The sequence below is a fragment of the Prunus dulcis genome, chromosome 8 (assembly GCF_902201215.1).
Source record: "Prunus dulcis chromosome 8, ALMONDv2, whole genome shotgun sequence".
Taxonomy (NCBI): domain Eukaryota; kingdom Viridiplantae; phylum Streptophyta; class Magnoliopsida; order Rosales; family Rosaceae; genus Prunus; species Prunus dulcis.
The window spans coordinates 18,965,178-18,981,059 of NC_047657.1; the positions used below are offsets into that span (position 1 = coordinate 18,965,178).

Here is a 15,882-nt window from a genome sequence, read left to right on the forward strand (position 1 = left end):
TCATAAGATTAAAAGGTAAAACCTACCTAAAAGTGATTTGTTGAATAGGGCGTTTTTTGTTTTTGAGACAAATGTAATTTGACTTCAGCTTACCCTCAATTGTTTTTAAGCATAAACTAATAATATGCTTGTACAACTAAACCAATATTAAAACTGATTTAGTGGGGAAAGAACAATTGTATTTAGTAGGTCAAGACAAGCTGATCCTTCCCAGTGGCACTTTATTAACTAAATGCAATATAAAATAACAATTAATTAAATAATCAGATCCAGAGTGCGAGTTGTTTGGATCGACAAAAAATCTTTATTTATTTATTGTGTGGATGGAATTGTTATTTGTTTTGATAAAATAAAAAATTGTTATTTGCTAAGGTGGCAGGCATTTTGATGTTCCACATACTACAAAGGACTTTCGGGAAGGTAATGAGTTAATAATAAGCACCTCACAGCTTCCAATCAAAAAATAATAAATAAATAAGCATCTCATCTCATCTCACAGCTAGTCGTGGAGGTCACCATGGTCAAAGAAAATAATATTTTAGAATTTAATAACAAAAAAAAATAGAGTTTTTAATTGAGTGAAGAATTCATAGTTGGGTTGGAGGTTAGAACTTAGAGGAGGAGACTGAATATAATGATTTAATTAATTTTTTTGAGATGAGATCGAGAACTCAGGACAAATATTCAAAGTTCAAACTCAAATGTTAGGTTTCTGACTTTTGGTTTCTTTACAAAATTTTATACAAATGTTGGGTTTCACTTTCATCTTTCAAAACAAGCATGCAATTGCAACCCTTTTTAATTTCTTAATTCCATGCAGGGCCAACCTTTATGAATTGAAAAATCTCGTCCAGGAATGATCTAATGCCTGCCCCAGTACTTTATATATATATATATATATATATATACAAAAACTTCACCTGGGTGTTCTTTTGTAATGATTATATGAACTGTTGCAAGACATCAATGGTGCTTGAAAATGTTCCCAATATGATTTTCCTCTTCATGTTTTCCTGGTTGTGAAAACAGAGCATACAGAAAATGATTGTGTTTTTTTTTCCCTCTGGGTAAGTCGGTTGATAACCAAAATTATTGAAAGCAAAGAGAAGTATGTTATCTTCTCTTGCACGGGTAAAATCAGCTTGTTCATAAATTGAACTCAAAAGGGTGCAAAGCATTGCCAAGGAAAAAGGTGGTGTACAATTATTCCTCATTAAATTTTCATCCTTTGTTGGTTGGAAGTTTCTAAGAAATTGCATGTAGAAATCGAATTTAGAAAAGCACAATGAGATGGGACCTATAGCCTTTTTTTTGTTTTTCGTTTTATCTTCTCTATATATTTTTTGGAGGGTAGGGTTAGTGGGCTTCTAGGGTAGTGTGTTTTCAAATCGAAAGATGGGACAAATGACATGTTATGACTTGGATAAGGGAAAGAACTTCCCCCACCTCGTCGCATTCATCATTCTTTCAATCTCTTTCCTTCTTTAACAATTGACATGAAGAGAGAGATAAAACGCGGACAGTGCAGCGGAGTATGGAAGTTTTTCTCATAGATTAGAGCCTAGTTCAAAGAACACAAAATAGTGGAACTGAATATTGAAATTTTGACTTTTAAAAACATCTTTAATATAATGATCATTGCCACCCACAGAGAAGTTGAGATATTAATGTGGTGCACGCTTCTAATTGAAAAGCCTTGCATAACATGGCATATTTTTCACGTAACCTTAAAAACAAAATGTCTGGTTATCTCAAAAGGTGCTTTGTAAGGGTGGGGTATAGACAGCACTGCAAATTATCCGCACAAAAAACAGAAGGTTTGTTGGAGATAGAAGCTCAACCATTTACATCAGTGCATGAACAATCACTAAACCTTCAGCAATTCCTGAAACACGATTGCAAATTATGTTAAACTTCAATATCGACTTAGGTTAACATGAGAATCAAATGGAGAAACTACCTTTTCTTTTTGTTTGAAGACGGTATCAAGCTTCTTCACATACTCATCTGTCAATTTCTGCATAAAGAAAAAAGGTATCAAGCTTCTTCACATACTTATCTGTCAATTTCTGCATAAAGAAAAAAGGTGAGCGTCGTATTTTAACAGGAACTGAACTGTTTTAAATGATAAGTTTAGAAAATGTATATTCTACTGTAACCTTTGAAATCAAAACCCAACCACTCATGAAACAATAAATTGGTGCGTGATATGTCCACAAAAGATGGCTAAGAAACAAATCCGTCAGTTGGCTTCTTTATGCAAACCACAATACCTAGTTTAGTTGGCTTAATGATACCGTGGTGCATTGAATGTGGTCCAGCAGCATACTAGATAATCAACTAAACAAAAGATTTAAATTACCTGCAAATCACTAGATAAGTCTTTGACATTATCTTCAGAGAGCTTTTTGTCCTTTTAGAAAAACAAAAAAGTTTATGTCAATAAGGAATCTAAAAGTAAAATGGTGCTGGAAAAATAAAAGAAACAAAGGGGGGCCCCAAAGGCAATGCCAGGAAGTGAGAAAGAAAGAGAGGTTGCAGGAGTGGGTTTTAAGATTCAAACCTTCTCAAGTTTGTCGAGAGCTTTTAAGGCATCTCTTCTGATGTTCCTCAATGCCACCTATAATGATTGAGTAATAGGTCTTTGAGAAGAACAAGATCAATCACTTTAAAGTATAAATGTTAATATAGGAAGTTTTAAAATGCATTAATTGCTCCGTGCTTTTACTTCAATATGGTGCCATGATTAGAGCTCACCACGAACAACTGAACTGAAGGACGGGAAAGGGAGCTGGGGTTGGGGGTCAATTATTTAGTATATCAATTTGTGGGATTTGGTTAAGCATGTGTACAACACAGCCAAAACCATGAAACTCTGAAAATATTAATTACTTATAATTCACAAACTAAAGAAGGAGAGTTTTCTCCAACTAAAGATACTACTGTACCTTTCCTTCTTCGGTCTGTTTTGCCACTACTTTTGACAATTCCTGCATGGGAAAAAAAAGGAGCACATATTAAAGAACGTGACTGATTATTGTGCATCATCAGAAAACAGAATGTTTCTGTTTTTTTGTTCCTATAATGATTTTGTCACCACTGCCAGTACAACGAAGCATGGCTTCTATCATGTTGAATATTTTTAGGAATTCCATATAATTTGTACCAAGATTACAGCTAATTCTCAATGTATGAGAAAATTAAAGGAATATGCTTTTCATAACAATTACAAAAGCAAGCTATCAAGCCAAATACTAGAAGTCTCAACCTTTAAAAACTGATATAGTAAAGTAGAACTTGCATAGTCAATCATGGAGATATACCAAAGCTCCTAATAATCTCGTCATCTTCAACTATGACATTCCACCACACCCAAAAATGTGCGTGAATGTGTGTGTGTGTGTGTGTGTGTGTGTGTGTGTGTGTGTGTGTGAGAGAGAGAGAGAGAGAGAGAAGTATCATGAGGTATGATCTCTAGAGTGTAAACCATACAATTTACTGCATCTCAGTATATGTAGATTGGCCAAAGCAACAGGAAGAGCTGAAAATCCCTTAGCTCATTTATATAATAAATCAAAGATTAAAGATGAGAAATACCTTCCTTCTTTCTGCTGTAAGCTGAGGTAGGGTCAACCGAATCACTTCTCCATCATTATTTGGAGTTAAACCAAGATCAGAGCTAACTATGGCCTTCTCTATAGCCTTTAAGCTGAAAAAGAGGATATAACAATTAAAAAGAAAGGAAAAAAAAAAAAAAGTTAACTAATCAAATGATCAATTGATCCCAAATGCATTCTTCCAATAGAAATAACTAGCTCTTAACAGCTCAAAAACATCGATGTTTCTTTTTGGTATCAGAGAGAAGGCAATAAAGAATCACTGGGAAAATCACCTGATTCTATAATTTTACCATGTACTTCGTCTACTTATTGTGCATAGATACAGTGAAAATCTTAAACGAGCTCCTATCAGAGAAAGCGGTAGCCCGCTAGCTAGTTTTCAGCTGGGTTTTATGTCAGTCAATAATGTCTCTCCTCCTCTGATTTTGGAAAAAATTTAGCAGTGACCATTCCAAAGCAGACAAGTGGCTATTGCATGACTGGGAATGCAGCATAGCGCACTGGTCTTCAATGAATCTTACTAGTATCGTGTCTTTAGTTTATGAAATACCTGGATTTATCATATGGCTGAACCAAGAAGGAACTTGCATCAGGAGAACTAATTTGAGCAATGGTCTTCAAGCCAACGGGGCTTCCATAGTATTCAACCTAGAAAAGTATTGTATTATAACTATTCTTAGAGCAAAAATAACAGTACCATGTCTTCAATCTATACAAAAATGAATTACAAAAGTAGCTAGACAAACCCTAAATTAAGTCATACCTCAATCTTGTCCAGCATGGCTGGGCTTGCCCTCCCTGTCCTAATAGAATTGAAATTGGACCGTACCAGTTCGATAGTCTTTTCCATCCTTCCTTTCTGAAATATAACTTACATTCTCAATACAAGTTGTTTCTTCCTGACTCCATGAAAAATCCAAAGAGCCCAAAATCTCCCCAACCCAATCACACACTACGTATTTTAATAAAAGAAGCCATAGACAAACTTACAGCATCTTTTTTTATCAAAGACTTCTCTGCTTCTATTTCTTCAATAGTGGCAGCCCTTACAGTTCCAGCTCTGGATATTTCAACCGAAAGGAAATATGAAAGAGAAGAAAAAAAATTTGATTGGAAGGCAAATATATACCTACTACACAACCACTAACTCAAAGCAATTACATAAACCATAGTGGTAGCACCACACAGCCCAAATCTCCATTGCATTCACAAATTGCAAGGATAACATCAATGACTATGGAGAGTCAGAGAATAGATTCATTTTGAGTGTATTGTTGTTAAATGTTAAGCCAACAATTGCATTCATATCCCAACTTTTAGTCCCATGCTGACAACAGAAACCAGAGTATAATTCTGTGGCACAAATAAAACTTGCCTCTTTTGCAACAATTGCTTCTTGACAACAATGGGATTACCAGAAAACTTCATGGAACCATCCTGAGATCCTACATAACTAACAGCTGAGCTCCATGAGCATACATTAACCGTTATGGGCTGGCATTTCTTACAAACCGGTCCTCCGCCAAAGGAGTCTGCAAAAATGTCAACTTTTAGAGCATTTAGCATGCGAAACAAAAATGACCATCAAACATAAACGAAGTTACAAACTCAGCCCACTAACACTAAGCTATGCAGTTTTCCTACTGAACTCCAAAAGGGCCCCTTTGAAATTGAATCATTGGGTTTTATATTTGGAAAGCAAGTCATAAAGCTCATCAATTACCACTAATTAGAATGCAATGAATCCATAAAATGGTTGATGGGTTATGTACCTCGAACGGAGAGGAGGGTTTTGGGAGGGTTTTGCGTGGGTTGGAGGAAGAAGCGTACAGGGGTTGCAGGAGAGAAGTGGGTCGCCATGAAAGCCGAAGACTGGTATTCTGAGCGAAACTGTTAGGGCTGCGATATTTTTATGTAAGAAATATAATAACCCACTAAAGTAGTGACTGTGGTAGAGGGCAGAATAGGCAGGCAATGGGTCTTCAGCCTGTCAACGGGATGACAATGAACACTGAGGAGGGAGAGTGTTCGCTATTCTCAGGGGCTGTGGATAAGCATTTTCCTCTGCTCATTTTATTTTGGGACTTGTTTGTTTTCTTGGATTAGAATGTCATAATCAAACACTGGATAGAGATATCCTCCACTGGTTCCAGAGTAAACTATAACTAGAGAAAGTGCGTTTGCACATCGAGGCCCACAATAATTTGACTATTTAAAGAGGGCGGACTTTGGACATTAGAGGGTTTGAAGATGGGCGAGAGTTGTATGCGAAGGTAGCTTGGGCTGGGTTGGGGTAGGCTTGATATTTCTGCAAACTCAAAATGGGCTTTAAAATTGCCAGAAATTTCTAAATGAACTCGTTTTCGACCCATTTATGTTTTTCTTATTACTTCGAACTTGGTACTTTTGGTTTTTTGATAGTAGATGCTTCTATAAAATAAAAGCACTCTGAAAGAGAATAAAAGATAACTAAACCATCTAAAACAAGAGTGTAATCTTTAAAAAAAATCTTTAATAAAGATTTGCGGCTTGAATCAAACATAGGAAAACAAAAGAAAAAGAAGAAAGCTTTAAAGGTGAAACATTCAAAATCCCACAAATTATCCGTGATTAAATAAAGTGATAAAATACAATAAATTAATATAATCAGGGTAAAATGATAAAACAATTATATAGAACAAAATTAAAATACAAAACCCATCTTCTGAATATGGCAGTTACCCCACTCCTCCCACTCCTCCACCCCTCCACCCCTTTTCCTCTTTTTTTTTGTCATTTGGTTTAATAATTAATGCTAATAAATAATACACATAACAATTAAACATATATATTAAACTTCATCTAGGCAAATAGTAAATGATACGAACAAAGAAAGAATCACAAAGGCCGCTTATGTCAAGCCACATTTATTGCCTTTTTTTAATACAAATTCTTCTTAAATTCAAGATAATGTGGATTTGGTGAAGAAGAAGAATGCTTAAAAAAATCACAGAATGAAGATACTCTGGATTTAATGGACGCGCCAGATCAACCCATCAAAAGATTGCCTTCGTAATTAAAAAAAAATTAATTACCATTTTTGGATTTAATTTCCTGAATTTGCACCTCGCTCTAGCACTATATATATACACGTTCACTTGCAACGTTTTCTTCACGAGTGCCTTCAAGTTCAACAACCATACATATCTACTACTTTATTCATCTCTCTTCTAGAAAAAGCTCTGTGACTTTCTTAGGTTGGTGGTCAGCTATGGCTTTTGCTAAGAATTCAATGCTTTTTTTAATGGTTCTGGCTTTGTTTGGGGTCTGTTTTGGGACTGTGTACAAGGTGGGTGACTCGAACGGCTGGACAGACAAAGGCAGTGTTAGTTACAAGGATTGGGCATCTACTAAGAACTTTGTTGTTGGAGACGCTATCGGTAAGTGTTTTCCCCCCTATTTTTATTTATTTATGTTATATGGGTTGTAGCATGCTTTACAATTGACAACTTCTAATAAAAGGTAGGGTTCTTTGTACCTCTTATATTTTGTGTGGATTCCTTCTTTGTTTTATTGAAAACATATTGTGAATTCAAATTATATAAACAACAATTGATGAATTTAACCGTGTGAAATAGACTCGAGAAACCCTTTTTATATCTAGATAGATACATCTAAGATTTGTGGACAATGATGTGAAACCAAGTATTATTACCACTTTTTCATTTGAATCAAAATTATGGTACCTTGCATGTTCCTAATGTGAAGTTTGGTCTGCATACTAGCCAGTTGCTTTAACCCAAATCAATATCAAGCAAACTACCATTTGTGTTCCTTTCTGTTTTAACATGTAAGATTGCGTATTGCAGTTTTTGAGTACAATGCCAAGGAGCAAAATGTGGTGCAAGTGAAAACCCTCACAGAATTCAACGGCTGCAACTCAAAAGCTCCATTATCAACCTATAACTCTGGCAACGACGCTGTAGAGTTGAAGAAGGCTGGCCATTTCTTTTACATCTGTGGTCTTCCTGGGCACTGCGAGGCTGGCCAGAAAGTTGACATTAGGGTTCTTGAACCTAGCCAGGCACCTAGCCCAAGCCACTCGAGCCCTAGCCCTAGCCCTACACCCAGCTCAAACCATTCTCACCACAATGAATCGTCCGCCCCGGTTCCATCTCCAAGTGCAAAGGCTCCTACCTCGCCTAACAAGAGCAGTGCTCCATCTGTCAAGTCTTCTAGTGGCTTGTTTATGCTTGTTGTGATGGGGGTTCTTGCTTACCTTGCTTAATTAATTGGTGTTTAATTAGGAAGATTGCTTATTTTATTAGTTTGTTTTTGTGTTTATGTCAGGAACCTCCAGGTTGTACAATCTTTTATAAGTGCAGCCTTCGAAATGAATAGCTAAAATTACTCATAAAACAAGAATTTTTGTGCCTTCAATTTCCATGATAATCACTTGATAAAAGTCATTCCCATTGTCTTCAAAGAGCTCTTATTCTTTTTCCCTTTGAAAAAAAAACAAAAAACAAAGGTGGACCAAAAAGACATCCCAAAGAGAGTTGAGAAACTCAACCTCGCCAATGTGATTGTTACCAAGCACGATTTTGTATCATGTTAAATATTTTTAAGAATTCAGTATCATTTGAACAAAGAATGCAGAAAATTATCAATGTATGAGCAAATCAATTTATGATATCTTCAAGGTATAAAATAAAGTTGCCTATACAAAAAAACCATTGCGGAATTTACTCAGCCAACAGCATCCATATTTGTTCTGGGTAATATAGTTTTTTCACGTTCACTTACTAATAATAGGGAGAGAATGAACTGGATTAATTTGGATAAACTAATCCCCTAATTAATCTAATTCATGTGGATTTTCAGGTATTTGATTACAAATCGTGATATGAAAGCCACATAATTTTTTCTTTGGGGTTTGTGTTAGTAAACGCATGGAAAACTAGGAAACGGATTTTATTTTATTTATTTATTTTTTTGTGAATTGGGGAACCCCAAACAACACAACTACATAAAATCAACACAAATAAGACGGGGACGAAACACCCCAATCAAGTCATCAATAACTAATGAATATTTCCAACTTGGAGCAAAATCAAAATAACAAACGCCAAGACCCATGTTATAGCTCCAGTTAGCTAACCCATCTACTACACAATTCTTTTCTCTGTATTCTATTCCACTTAGCTCATCTGAAATGGAATAATTTGAATATCCATGTGTTAGTAAATGCAAAGAAAATCATGAAAAAGAATAATTTTAATAGCCATTCCAAATCAAAATTGGCACAAAGGGAATAAATTTTAGACAAAAAATTTACTCAATTAATAACTCCGCGTAAAGGAAAAAGGAAAAAAAAAAATATAGTAGAAACATTTTTGGCATACCATATACCATAGATCAAGGCAAGTTCACTGTCCACTGAATACGGCTCTTTTTTGCCAATTTGAAAAAATAACCCTAGTAATTTTAATTGCAGTCTAGACTCACCCAAATTGGGCAAAACGAGTGAACTTTTATTGCAGTGTGAGCTGTGAATATGATTATCCTCAAAATTAACCAAGATGGTCTTAATTAATTTCCTAAATTCTGTGAAAAATATCACCAATGAAATGAATTGATCCTGACGTGCCAATCAACAAAATAAATTAACCAAAGAATGTTCCTCTAATTACCAATTAACGATTAACATCTTCCAGGAAAGAACGTTTTATAATTTAATTTCCTCAATTTGCATCTTGGCATATCACTATATAAATACGCACCAGCTTTTGGTTTTTCCTCATCACAATTGCATTGCACCAAACTAATACAATATATCTAAGCTAATTCTCTGTCTCTCTGAGCTTGGTGGTTTCGCCATGGCGGCTTTGGCTAAGAGTTCAATGGTTTTCTTCTTCATGGCAATGGCTTTGGTTGGGGTCTGTTTTGGTGCTGTTTACAAGGTCGGTGACTCTCATGGCTGGACTGACCAAGGCCACTTTAATTACAAGACTTGGTCATCTAACAAGCACTTCACTGTTGGAGACACTCTCGGTAAGTCTACCGATATATCATTTGGTGAATAAATTTTGCGAAATAATTTGATGTCTCTAAGTTTTTTTTAAACATGCATTGTAAATTGCACGTGCAGTTTTTGAGTATGATGCCAAGAAGGAGAATTTGGTACAAGTGGACCATAAGGGTTACAAAGAATGCATGGCAAAAGATCCATTATTTACCTTTGCCTCTGGCAACGACAATGTAAAGATAACCATGCCTGGCGACTTCTTCTACATTTCTAGTCTCCATGATCACTGCAAGGCCGGCCAGAAGCTTCACATCCAAGTTCACGCATCAAGTTCGACACCGTCCCCGTCTCAGACTCCATCTTTCTCGAGCCCATCTCCGAGCCCGGTCCACTTGAGCCCGTCTCCTACCCCAAGCGCTTCACCAAGCATCAGCCCCAATGGTTATCCAATGCCCAGCCCAAATGGTTCACCAAGCTACAACCCCAATAGATCTCCAAGTGCTATTACTAGGCCACCTCCAAACCCTAGCCCAACTGTAAGGCCTAATCCCCCAACGGTGAGGCCCAATCCCCCAACTGTGAGGCCCAATCCTCCCCCTTCCGTACCAATAGTGGTGTCCAATCCTCCTCCTTCCGTACCAATAGTGGTGTCCAATCCTCCTCCTTCCGCACCAACAGTGGTGTCCAATCCTCCTCCTTCCCCAGGGCGTACCCCACCTAGACGTCGTAAAGCTGCGATTACAAAGAGCCAGGCTTCACCTTCCAATGGGTTACCTATTTTGCAGGTTTTAATGGCTGTGGCGGTCGTTGTCTATATTGCTTAAATTGAAGTTTATCAAGACGCTTTATTTTGACCCAAAAAAAAATGAAGATGCTTTATTTCCATAGGGAGCCGAATTTAATTTTATTAAAATAATTAGTTTTTTTTGTTAATATCAGGAACCATATGATTTCTTGGGTGTTTAGTAATAAATCATTTGTGTAATGTTTCACATATTAATAAATATTTCTGCACTTAATCCTAATAATAGTAAGTTTTAAGTTTGTTTATCCTTTGATTTTATATATTTTTATTTATTTATTGGGTTTTTATATTTGACACGCAATGTAAAGGAGCCCAGAAAAGTGGTCCTTTCCGAAAGCATATTTCTTCTTTTTTAGTAAGATAGTCAAACTAAGAGAGAAATTTTTATCTTCTTATGCAATGCATATAGCATTTTTTTTTTTCTCGATTAATTACACAATGACACGTGAAATGAGGAGAATTTCACACATACACAACTATGATGTTGTGGAATTTCAACCAGAAAAATAAACTTAGCAAGCAAGCCTTCAAAACATCATCACATTATGATAAGGACTATCCCCTAAAACTTAACTGAGAAGTGAGTTTTAGAAATAATTAGTTGTTTTTGGGTTTTTTGTTAATATCAGGAACCATATGATTTAATGGGTGTTTAGTACGTAATAAATCATTTGTGTAATCTAATAAACTATTTATGCACTTCATCCTAATAATAGTAAGTTCAAGTTTTGTTCATCCTTCGATTTGATCTTTTTTTTTTGTGTGTGTAATTTATTGGGTTTTTACATTTCACACGCAATGTAAAGGAGCCCATAAAAGTGGTTCTGTCCGAAAGCATATTTCTCTTTTTTTTAGTATGATAGTCTAGATTAGGAGAGAAACTTTTATGTTATAATCTTATACAACGTAGATATCATTTTTTATTATCTTCGACTAATAACACAATAACATATGGAATGAGGAGATGATTTCACACACACACGCACCTAGCTATCATGTCGTAGAGATTCGAACCAGAAAAACAAACTTAGCAAGCAAGCCTTCAAATTATCATCACATTATGATAAGTACTATACTAAAACTTAACTGAGAAGTGAGTTTTAGAATGTTCACGCCCGCAAAACAATGATTAGTTCTTCATTGTTGAACCGTGGTCCATGACGCATTTTTAAAGTCGAAATCATTTCACTCGTGATGAAAGATGTGGAGTTTTGGGGCTTTTGGCAGTTGAATTAGAAAACTTACACATCTTCAAGCCAAAAAACAAAAAGATAAATTCTCCCATTGTAACAATCTTTGGTATTTTAGTCTAAACTATTTTAATTAAACTACTCAAACTTATTATAAGGGAGGTGATCGAACTTAAATGTAAAGAAACGAGCATATTATCCTAGTTAACTGGTCTAACCACGTTTGCAGAAAACAATCTTTCTTCGAGTGATGTACACGAGGGAAAATCACTTTGATATGCTGGTCCTGTCTTATAAATGAAAGCAAAAGCAGAGATGGGACTTCAATAGTAAGATATGGTGTTTTCGTCTGTGTAGGTGTGATCCTGTCATGGATGCTCTGTGAGATGGATGCTCTGTGAGATGAGAGACAGACTTTGTATTTGGCAGGGATTGTCAAATGCGTAATTGGGGTTTAATTATGTTAATTAAGATTTGAGCAAGGTGTGATGTCTTAAAACAGATCATGAGATTTGTAGAAACTTTCTGTCGCATCTCATCAGTTAAGATTCAACCAACTAATATAAAGTGTACTGTATATATAATAAATCTGCAATATTGATTTAATCAAGTGGGCAGCATCCAAAGTTTCAATCTAACATAATTAGCTTCATAATTTTATATGCTAATTAAAATGAATATCTGGCTGCATCATTGATTTGGTTTTTTGAGGTACAAGTCTGCTTGTTGATGCTGGGCAATTAATATTTATCTACCTTGACATTGAATCATTGATCTATAATCTGACACTTTATCATATGTAAAAGTTGTAAACCATTTCCTCTCCCCAAGCCTCAAATTATTGCGTGGTAATTGGCACCTACCTAAGCTCCTAACCTAGCTACTACCATTTGTCACTGCGATGGCTATGGTGTAGATGTGGAGGGCCTCTTCTCTGACTTCATTTCAGCACCTAGTACCTGCCTTAGCCTATATAGTTAGGCTTGTGGCTAGCCTACCCATCAAGCAATTTTTGTTTCACAAGTAATATTCGAGTCATGCCGGTGATTGTGGACCTAGAGTCATATATTGACTCATCGAAATATAAGGGATAGGGAGATCGAACGATAACCCTATAAGTAATAATGTTGGACTTCACTAGAGAAATTGAGTAAACCTCAAATATATTGATTGAAAATAAGATGAATAAATTGACAAATACAACATCATGAGTTGGCTTAAATAGAAAGCAAAGAAACATTAAGACCGTAGGAAACTCTAGGTTTTATAATATTCCTAAACTTAACTAACAAGAAAATAATAAAAATCATAGCTAAAATTATATTAGGAAAATAATATCCTAATAGATAACTTATTCTTCAAAATATAAAATTAAACATTAAATTAAATACAAATTTTGATAGAATCATAATTGCTTCAAACTTCCTTAATCAATTAGAAAATTCGCCTTCCTTATTTTCCTATCACCATAATTGACATTTAATTGGAATTTTCCTCTCTCGCACAATTTCCTTCTAACTTTGAGCTACTTTATCTTAATAAATTTTTCACACCATAATTGATCCATATTTCGTCTCACATTACCTATATGCGTATATATGACCGATACAAGCATTGCTCATCAGTGATGTATATCAATATATGTATTACGCTACCCCAATGGATCTTTTGTCATCTATGATCTAACTAGTAAATTTCAACTTAGTTAATGCACGTCGAGTTAGTGACCCTCCTTCCTTCACTACTTTGCTTAGAGTAATGACAACATCCCATGATTTGTTTATTGTTTGGATCAGTTAATTAAGGGCCTTGTAACATAGATTTTCGGCCATTTGCTGGCAACACCAGTGGGTTACTTCCATGGTGTTTCACCTTCATTTCCACTCTCCTTCCTCAATTGGTATCTAATTCCCAATACAATCTAAACCATAATAGATTAATAGAAGAAGAAAAAAACGCATAAATCCTTCGGGAAAAAAAAAAGTGAGAGTAAATACCTAAGGTTGACGAGCGGCAGCTGAGCCGGCTAACAAGCCGAGGTTCGCGCTTCCCGTTACCCGAAATTAACACGCTCAATTGCACGTGCAAGGACACACTACACACTATTTTGTAAAAGCTGAAGTTAAAAAATAATATTTTGACCAAAAAAAAAAAGATAATAAAAATAAAAACAGCAAAAAGCGACAAGAGCAAGGGCTCGCGTATATATAAACCAAGGTCCTTCCCAAATACGCCGTCCCACTCTCACTCCCAGTCTCCCCCCCCTCCCACTGATTTGTTATAACTCTCAACTACTCAAAACCACTTTGTTTTCGTGAGAGAGAAACAGAAACAGAGCAAGCGCATTCTTCCGCCATTAATGCCTCTCAGCAACAAAGCGTGAAACCTCTCATTCGCTTTTCCACGTTGCTCTCTCTTTTGCAAACATTCAAACAATCAGAACCTCTCTCTCTCTCTCTCCTTCGCTATCTACAAGACTGTAACTATATCTTTTTTATATTGGCACAGTCGCTAATAGAGAGATGGAGCTAAGTAAGGTCACCTTAGAGATCTTCACGAAGCTTGAGCAGAAATGGCTCTCTCACTGCGAAACCACAAAGAAGACTCGGATTCTCAGCATTGATGGCGGCGGAACCACCGGCATTGTCTCCGGAGCAGCCTTGATCCACCTCGAGGATCAGATCCGCCTCAAGACCGGCGATTCTCACGCTCAAATCTCCGATTTCTTCGACCTCATTGCCGGAACCGGTATCGGAGCCGTCCTCGCCGCCATGCTTGTCGCCGACGACGGCTCCGGCCATCCTCTCTATACCGCCAGAGAAGCTGTGAACTCCATCGCAGGGAAAAACTCCGACTTGTTCAAGGTCAGGCTAGCTGGAGTTTTCCGCCGTCGCCGGAGATACTCAGGCAGCAGCATGGACAAGGCGTTGACCGAGTTGTTGACTAGGGAGGACGGCAAGGTCTTGACTCTCAAGGACACGTGTAAGCCTCTCCTGATTCCCTGCTACGACATGAAGAGCTCGGCCCCTTTCGTCTTCTCCCGAGCCGACGCCTCCGAGTCGCCGAGTTTCAACTTCGAGTTGTGGAAAGTCTGCCGCGCTACGTCAGCAACGCCAAGCGTCTTCAAGCCGTTCAGCCTGAGCTCCGAAGACGGAAAGACGTCGTGCTCGGCCGTGGACGGGGGTCTGGTGATGAACAATCCGACGGCGGCGGCTGTGACGCACGTGCTCAACAACAAGCGCGACTTCCCCTCCGTCAACGGTGTCGAGGACTTGCTGGTTTTGTCGTTAGGCAACGGCCCCTTAACCGGAGGTAAATCCCAAAGTAACGGCGAGTCGTCGGTCGTTGACATTGTGCTTGACGGAGTTTCCGAGACCATTGACCAAATGGTGGGGAACGCCTTCTGCTGGAACCGTACGGATTACGTGAGAATTCAGGTATATAAATTTATATACCGGTTATTTTTCTTTTGTTTGATTGCAATTTGCAGAGAGAAAAAAAGTAAATATGGTGTTTGTTTTTGTGACGGAGTGATTCTAACGGCGTTTTATTATGTGCGTGCAGGCTTTCGGATTGGGCAGCGAAGGGGTTGTGGGCCCTAGATCGGAGGAGGAAGTGAAGGTGTTGAAGGAGAGAGGGGTGGAGTCGTTACCGTTTGGCGGGAAGCGGTTATTGACGGAGACAAACGGAGATAGAATCGAGGGTTTCGTGCAACGCCTCGTGGCTTGTGGAAGAAGCAGTCTGCCACCTAGTCCCTGCAAGGATTCCGCCGTTAGCCCTCTCTCTAACGGCCATTAGTTAGCGTTGGTCTTTTCTTTTTGTAGTTTTTTTCTGGAAGTTGTAATTTTGTAAACCAAACTCAGGTTTTCACCGTAGCAAAGCTAGCAGCAGCTAAATAATAACCCTACCTGTTCAGTTCCCTGTCGAACACGCAAACCTTGTGCATCTTTAATTATTCAACTAAACGGCGCAATTATGAATTTATTTTTATTAAAGGACCACCGGAATATTGTGTCTACTCTCTTGCACCGAAGGTTAAATACTTTAAACCGAGGAAAATGGATACCTAACTTCTAATGTCCAGTGATGCAATCAATTTTCTGTGTTTTTTTGTAAATACAACTAGATGTTCCCATATTCAAATGATGAGATTAATCCCTGCTCGGAGTTCGGCTGGCCACAAAGTGCTTCTAACGGATTTCAAACTCCTGTCATTGAGGCACTAGATAGCTCGCCAGCTGAAGGTGACAATTTGCCAAC

The 15,882-nt window shown here is 37.3% G+C and overlaps 4 protein-coding genes across 5 annotated transcripts; 3 read left to right on the plus strand and 1 right to left on the minus strand.

Annotated features, from left to right (window-relative positions):
* Window positions 1–1,569: 1,569 nt before the first annotated feature.
* LOC117638841 (ribosome-recycling factor, chloroplastic) lies at window positions 1,570–5,749 on the minus strand. Of its 2 annotated transcripts, none has more exons than XM_034373992.1 (11): window positions 5,393–5,749; window positions 4,996–5,152; window positions 4,611–4,680; window positions 4,384–4,479; window positions 4,171–4,268; window positions 3,598–3,709; window positions 2,949–2,990; window positions 2,564–2,620; window positions 2,363–2,413; window positions 1,961–2,017; window positions 1,570–1,885 (listed from the first exon to the last, which is right to left on the minus strand). In XM_034373992.1, the coding sequence occupies exons 1-11, from the start codon at window positions 5,478–5,480 to the stop codon at window positions 1,868–1,870; spliced, it is 846 nt and encodes a 281-aa protein (XP_034229883.1). In that variant the 5' UTR covers window positions 5,481–5,749; the 3' UTR covers window positions 1,570–1,867. The 2 variants fall into 2 exon arrangements, with proteins under 2 accessions (XP_034229883.1, XP_034229884.1); XM_034373993.1 differs by having other exon boundaries at window positions 1,961–2,069.
* Window positions 5,750–6,870: 1,121 nt separating this feature from the next.
* Window positions 6,871–7,887, plus strand: LOC117638666 (mavicyanin-like). The gene is made up of 2 exons (XM_034373761.1): window positions 6,871–7,039; window positions 7,469–7,887. Exons 1-2 carry the CDS (start codon window positions 6,871–6,873, stop codon window positions 7,885–7,887), a joined length of 588 nt encoding a protein of 195 aa, XP_034229652.1.
* Window positions 7,888–9,478: 1,591 nt separating this feature from the next.
* LOC117638667 (blue copper protein-like) lies at window positions 9,479–10,451 on the plus strand. Its single transcript, XM_034373762.1, has 2 exons — window positions 9,479–9,653; window positions 9,751–10,451. Exons 1-2 carry the CDS (start codon window positions 9,479–9,481, stop codon window positions 10,449–10,451), a joined length of 876 nt encoding a protein of 291 aa, XP_034229653.1.
* Window positions 10,452–13,873: 3,422 nt separating this feature from the next.
* On the plus strand, window positions 13,874–15,558 carry LOC117636383 (probable inactive patatin-like protein 9). The gene is made up of 2 exons (XM_034370856.1): window positions 13,874–15,059; window positions 15,187–15,558. The coding sequence occupies exons 1-2, from the start codon at window positions 14,145–14,147 to the stop codon at window positions 15,418–15,420; spliced, it is 1,149 nt and encodes a 382-aa protein (XP_034226747.1). The 5' UTR covers window positions 13,874–14,144; the 3' UTR covers window positions 15,421–15,558.
* Window positions 15,559–15,882: the final 324 nt, after the last annotated feature.

Coding starts and splice junctions, on each gene's coding strand:
- LOC117638666 (XM_034373761.1), top strand. CDS start 6,871: ATGGCTTTTGCTAAGAATTCAATGCTTTTTTTAATGGTTCTGGCTTTG. Junction 7,040..7,468: donor TGTTGTTGGAGACGCTATCG/GTAAGTGTTTTC, acceptor TGCGTATTGCAG/TTTTTGAGTACAATGCCAAG.
- LOC117638667 (XM_034373762.1), top strand. CDS start 9,479: ATGGCGGCTTTGGCTAAGAGTTCAATGGTTTTCTTCTTCATGGCAATG. Junction 9,654..9,750: donor CACTGTTGGAGACACTCTCG/GTAAGTCTACCG, acceptor TTGCACGTGCAG/TTTTTGAGTATGATGCCAAG.
- LOC117638841 (XM_034373992.1), bottom strand. CDS start 5,480: ATGGCGACCCACTTCTCTCCTGCAACCCCTGTACGCTTCTTCCTCCAA. Junction 2,621..2,948: donor AACAGACCGAAGAAGGAAAG/GTACAGTAGTAT, acceptor CAATCATTATAG/GTGGCATTGAGGAACATCAG. Junction 2,414..2,563: donor CTCTCGACAAACTTGAGAAG/GTTTGAATCTTA, acceptor TTTTTCTAAAAG/GACAAAAAGCTCTCTGAAGA.
- LOC117636383 (XM_034370856.1), top strand. CDS start 14,145: ATGGAGCTAAGTAAGGTCACCTTAGAGATCTTCACGAAGCTTGAGCAG. Junction 15,060..15,186: donor CGGATTACGTGAGAATTCAG/GTATATAAATTT, acceptor ATGTGCGTGCAG/GCTTTCGGATTGGGCAGCGA.